Genomic DNA, 6,260 nt, shown 5'->3' on the forward strand with positions numbered 1-6,260 from the left:
AAGTGTTGATTTATTCCTAGCATTTTATTGATTATTGTTTGGTTGTCTTAGGTGTCTTTTTGTTCCTTGCTTTCTGATTTACTGTTTGTTTTCTGTGTTTGTTGGTTCCTTAGGTGGTAGATAGGCTTTTTGTTTGTTTGTTTTCTCTTCATGAATGCCATTTTTATTATACTAGTGGGTTTTGATTTTTCTTGGGTTTTTATGGCAGTGGTAGTTATTTTTAAGGAACCAAACCCAGTGCTCCCTTGAGAATTTCTTGTAAGGGTGGTCGTGTGGTGGTGAACTCCCACAGTTTTTGTTTGTCTGAGAAATATACTACTTGCCCTTCATTTTGGAAGGATAGCCTTTCAGGGTAGAGTATTCTTGGCTGGCAATCTCTTACAGAGACTTTCAGAGTAGCCAACTAGATGTCAGAAAGTTGTATTTTGGCTTAATGATTAGATTACTTACTTAGGGGTAGAAGCTTATAATAAATATGGTAAAGAAAGGCATTTTCTGTGTCTGCTTGACCTGGAAGGTCCTAACCTTTATAAATACTTTATCTAGCTTTTTTCCTGGCTTTGGGTGGGATAGTAACTAATCAAGTAGGTTGGTACATTTAATTTTCTTGTCAATTAGTAATTTAAGCTTTTTATTTGGTCTTCTATGAACAGCCTTTTAAGAGAAACTACAACATTTTGAAGCTTCCGGGTGGTCCTGATTCAGTTGCCCTTGTTTGGGATGCACTTTAGTCCCTCCAAGACCTAGAACCATTTCCCGAAACAGCAGAAAGACTTAAATAATTAAAGCTGGCAAAAGTTCAGCTAGCTGAAAATGGGGTGCAACCCACACCTGTCCAGCCATATTACACTAGCCACAAATGGGGTACAGCCCGTATTTCTGTCTGGCCTTATTCCTGGAACTCCCTCAACCTTTCCGTTGGTTGCCTGCACACGCAGGCCATATAAACTGCGTGCCCCTGACAAATGGAAAGTCAAGCCAATTTCTCAGGACACAGAGCCATACAAACAGGAAAGCATGTAGCTGTTCATGGGAGGGAAAGTTCCACATAATGACCATCATAATTCTGAATTATTTTTAGTAAGATCTTGTCAATTTTGTAAATATTTGCAGCTTCCGGGACCATAATTCTTACATATGAAAAAGGCAGGGGTGCCGGAAGGCAGAGTACTCAGATCTTTAGAAATTAGGATCCCACTTTTATATGTCACATCTTGATTTTCTCAGAGCCAAGATGGCTTCAGCTCTAAGGTCTCCTTAACCAACTTATCCAATGATTTTTCCAGTTTCTGTCTGACCCAGTCAGACACCTGAAGCCTTCTTTACCTGAGTGCACAGTATAAAAAGGAAGCCACATACCTGTGAATTCCAAAAGCCAGAGTTCACTACCCCTGCAACAAAAGCCCCTTACTGCAACTGCTGTCAGTTACCTTTAAAACTGCAGCCCTTTTTGCCAATGATTTTTCAGCCACTGCAAACCCAGAGGTCATGTGTCCTGCCACACCACAAACTAACCCTTGATATCTCAAGGTCAAATGCTCTCTCAAAACACAAACTAACCCATAGTATCCCAAAAAGCCAGAGATCAGGGAGCTCAAATGCAAAGAGAGCAGAGCTTGGACCTGAGAGGGGCTTAAAATTCTCAGGACTCCATGAGGAAGACAGTGGTCACTAAAAGGGAGGGGCTTAACACACTTGGGTGGGAGGGGGGAGAGGGAGGAGGGAGGGAGGTTTCGGTGATGGGACATAATAATCAACTACATTGTATATTGACAAAATAAAAATTCAAAAAAAAAATTCAAAAAAAAAAAAGGGGAGGGGCTTAGCGGTGCCTTCTGCATTCTTCAGGGGGTCTCAGGGGTCATCGATAGTCTCCTTCAGGTCCCTTCATTGTTCTCCAGACCTGTCAAAGAACAAAATTATAACAAATTTAGTTGAAGATCTCAATTGGCTTTATTGCAATTCTAGAATCGGGCAACACATTATTCCATAAAATAGAATAAGTGTTCTCTAAATTTCCTATTTTAGATGTGGAAAAGCGATCAAAAGCAAACACTCTTGGTCACCAACTGCATGAGGTAAAACTGTTTGTCAGGCTAGCCAGTTAGTTCAGTTGGTTAGAGCACAGCCTTGTAACACCAAGATCATGGGTTTGGATACCCATATGGGCCAGCTGCCAAAAACAGAAAAACTTTTTGTCAAAATCTAATGTAATGAATTAATATTAATTCCCCTATAGGCAGAAGAAGAGTTCAACATTGAGAAAGGTCGTCTCGTGCAAACCCAAAGACTGAAGATTATGGAATATTATGAAAAGAAGGAAAAGCAGATTGAGCAGCAGAAGAAAATGTAAGTAGGTTCAGGTCTCAGTATCAAGTCAAGGAAATTTTCAAAAGTGAGCAAGACAAGGTATGGGATCAGGTCTTAACTCCGCTGCTTATCTGACCTTGGGCAAGTTGTTTAACTTCTCTTTTCTCATTTGTGAAAATAGCCTCACAGGATTATTGAATGATTAAATAAGAATAACTGATATGAAAGTACCACTTGGTGAACACAATAATTATTTCCTTATCTTTGAAAATAAGTTGGAAGAAACCACTAAATGTATCTCAGTGGTTATCTTTGGTCATTGAAAAGAGAAGTGTTTATTGTTTATCAGATCTTTATTACATACATAGGAAGTGTGTATTTCTTTCTCTACACTTCTTGTTTTAATGCTGTAATGATATTATTTTTCTATATCTTTTGCAGTCAAATGTCCAATTTGATGAATCAAGCAAGGCTCAAGGTCCTCAGAGCAAGAGATGACCTTATCACAGTGAGTAATTAACCCTTATTAGTTATAAAATTATAAGATGTTTATTCATTTGCCTATTATAGAGAATCACTAGTTAACACTAGTTGATTCAGGAGTTGATGAGTAACCTTTAGAGAGAAAATATTTGTTTAGCAAATCATTATACTAGGTGTTATGATAAATACAAAAATGAGTAAGAGACAAGCCCTGTCTTCAAGGACCATCTGATCTAAAGGGCATATAACACTCCTTGATATTATCAGAAAGACAAAAGAAAACAAGTGCTGGCAAGGAAGTGGAGAAAAGGGAACACTTACACACTGTTGGTGGGAGTGTAAACTAGTACAGCCGTTATGGAAAACAGTATGGAGGTGCCTCAACAAATTAAAAGTAGAACTACCATATAACCCAGCCATCTCACCAAAGGAAATGAAGTCAGTATGTTGAAGAGAAATCTGCACTCTCATGTTTATTGCAGCACAATTTATAATAGCCAAGATATGGGATCAACCTAAGTGTCCAACAATGGATGAATGGGCAAAAAAAGAAAAAGGCGCACGTGCACACACGCACGCACACGCGCACACACACACACACACACACTATGGAATACTATTTGGTCATGAAAAAGAATGAAATCCTGTCATTTACGGCAGTGTGGATGGACTTGGAGGACGTTATGTTAAGTGAGGTAAGCCAGGCACAGAAAGACAAATACCACGTGATGTCACTCATGTGGAATCTTTAAAAAGAAAAAAAAGAAAAGTTGATACTATAGAAACAGTAGAACAGTGATTACCAGACACTGGGGAGAGGAGGGGAGAAGGGAAAACAGGGAGAGGTTGGTCGACATGTACACAATTAGAATTAGATAGGAGGAATAAGTTCTGGTGTTCTATTGCACAGTTGGGTGACTATGGTCAACAGTTTTGTATATTACAAAATAGTAGAGGTGAGGCTTTTGAATGTTTTCACCACAAAGAAATGTTTAATGCATGAGGTGATGTTTACATTAACTACCCTGACCCAGTTGTTATACAGCATATGTATGTGTCAAAACATCACATTGTACCCCATACACAGGTTCAATTACAATGTGTCAATTAAAATTAATTTTTTAAAAAGACTCTCCTGAATCACAGAGCTCACTGTGGGTGGCTTGTGTAATATATGAGGGTAATAGGGTCCAGTGAGGTTGGGAAGGTAGGATGGGGTTAATTTAGGGGCCATGAGTGTGACGATAAAGAGTTTCACTTGTTTTCAATAGAAAGCTATTGAAGCTTTTGTTTTATTTTGTGGAGGATATCATAAATAGGATTCATGGTATCAGTGTATAGACTAAATATAATAGAGAAGAGGTTAGAAAAAAAATCATCTGGAAAGTGTTGTAGTCATCCAAGGAAGAGGGCAGGAACCTACAGAAACATACCACTTAGTTGAGGAATTCTAGTGGTATTTGAATTTTCTTCAGGAACCAAACAGGAATGTCTGCTGTTTACAGTGTTACTCATTGTTACTGTGGAGGCCCTAGATTCCTTATGAAATGGAAAAATAAGATTTATATAAATATTGGGAGGGAAGAAACAAAATTATTTTTACATCTCAGCTTTTTTTCCCTCTCTCATATATTTAACACTTTAGTAACATCGCACACAGTGATTTTCAAATTTTGAGGGGGAAGATAGAAAGTGCAGCATATAGAATGAGCACGTTTTACTTTATTTTTTTGGTGGCTGGCCGGTACAGGGGTTGAACCCCGGACCTTGATGTTATCAGCACCATGCTCTAACCAACTGAGCTAACTGGCCAGCCCATTTTATAATAGGAAAATATTCAGTTTGGGATAGTTTTTTTTAAATACAGTTACCTATCATTTTCTTTAAGAGATAGGCTAGAGAAAAAGGATTACATTTCATAATTTTGACAAACAAAGCAACAGTTCAGGTCATATCATATGTCTTCTCCAAGTTTAGTAGGCCCCACAGTAGCCAGTTTGTCTGCTGACCTCTAAAATTGTCACAAACAGAGCTCCTTTTTCAATCCTAATTTGATCTGTTAGTTTTCAGTCTTCTGTTTTCATTTCACAATTTAGCTGGGTTTCCTTGAGGCAGTAAGCTATTTGGACTTCAAAATACACATTGTGCTAGGCCCTGTAGGATCTGAAACCTAACTCAGTCTGGACAAGAGAATATACTATACTACAACCTTTTTTAAGAATGACCTTCAAGAATTATTCATGAGCTAGGAGAAAGAATGAAGAGAGCAGCATGGGTAAAAAACAGGCCTGGATTTGACACATTCCGGAAATGGAAGTAGCTAGGAGACTGGGGAGTGTTGAAAGAGAAGGCTGGATAGAGACCTCAGGGTCCAATTAGAAGGGCCTTGAGGGCTGGCCCTGTGGCTCACTCGGGAGAGTGCGGCGCTGGTAGCACCGAGGCTGCAGGTTCGGATCCTATATAGGGATGGCCGGTGCGCTCACTGGCTGAGCACGGTGCAGACAACACTGAGCTGAGGGTTGCGATCCCCTTACCAGTCAAAAAAAAAAGGGGGTGGGCCTTGAATGCCTGCTGAGGAATATGGAATTTATCCTTTTGCCTAATTCTCAAACTTTAATGGATGTAAAAATCAGCTGGGGGGACCTTGTTAAAAATGCAGTCTCCCAGCCTATTTCCAGAGACTTATATTCTAGTCAGGAATCAGCATTTAGAAAAGCAGCTCCCAGTAATCTTGGTGCAGATGGTCTGAGAACCAACCGTACTTTGAGAAATAGTGCTTTATACTTAGATTTGCTAAAGAGAAAGACAACTGGCAACAGTGGGGAGTGGAACTAGGAGGATCCAGGGTAGCAGCCAAAGACATGAAGAGAAGGCAAGAGCCTTATTTCAAAGAGAGTAAAAACACAGGATCTTTAGGACTTACCAGTGTGGTGAGGGAATGGAAACGAGTCAAGATGATTCAAGGGTTTGTGGGCCACGCAGCTGAATAGGAAGCTGAAGATTAGGAATACGGGAAAGGAGGAGCAGGTGAGGAATGATGGAAAACGTTTTGAGTTTGAGTTGCCTTAGAATTCCAAATGAACAGATGAGAGTTGAGCTTAGGAGAGAGGTTGGGACTTACACATACATAGCATGGAGGTCCCAGGTGGAGCTGTGGATACAGATGAGGTCCCCAAGGTTGTAGAATGAGAGAAGGTGGTCAAGCAAACAAACTGAGAAGCATCAGATTTAGTAGGCAAGAAAATAGATTGCCAAGGAAACATGGGGGGAAGCAGTCATGTTGGACAGGAGTAAAGAGAAGCTAGGGGAACAGAAACTTGAACAAAACGGTATCGAATGTAATGTCAAATGCTTCAGAGAATCAAAGTAGGAAGAGCGTGGCAATCCCTGGATTTGTCAATCAAGTTATCATTTCTAACTTTTTTTTTTTTTTTTTTTTTTTTTTTTTTTTTTTTTTTTTTTCCCGG

General features: G+C 39.6%; 1 protein-coding gene across 1 annotated transcript in view; it reads left to right on the forward strand.

Annotated features, from left to right (window-relative positions):
* ATP6V1E1 (ATPase, H+ transporting, lysosomal 31kDa, V1 subunit E1) overlaps nt 1-6,260 on the forward strand; it is a 40,641-nt gene that overhangs the window by 18,453 nt on the left and 15,928 nt on the right. The window contains exons 3-4 of the mRNA XM_008578218.1: nt 2,240-2,349; nt 2,752-2,818. Coding sequence (XP_008576440.1) covers nt 2,240-2,349; nt 2,752-2,818 — 177 coding nt within the window. The remainder of the gene's footprint in view (nt 1-2,239; nt 2,350-2,751; nt 2,819-6,260) is intronic.

The sequence above is a fragment of the Galeopterus variegatus genome, unplaced genomic scaffold, assembly GCF_000696425.1.
Source record: "Galeopterus variegatus unplaced genomic scaffold, G_variegatus-3.0.2 Scaffold73, whole genome shotgun sequence".
Taxonomy (NCBI): Eukaryota; Metazoa; Chordata; class Mammalia; order Dermoptera; family Cynocephalidae; genus Galeopterus; species Galeopterus variegatus.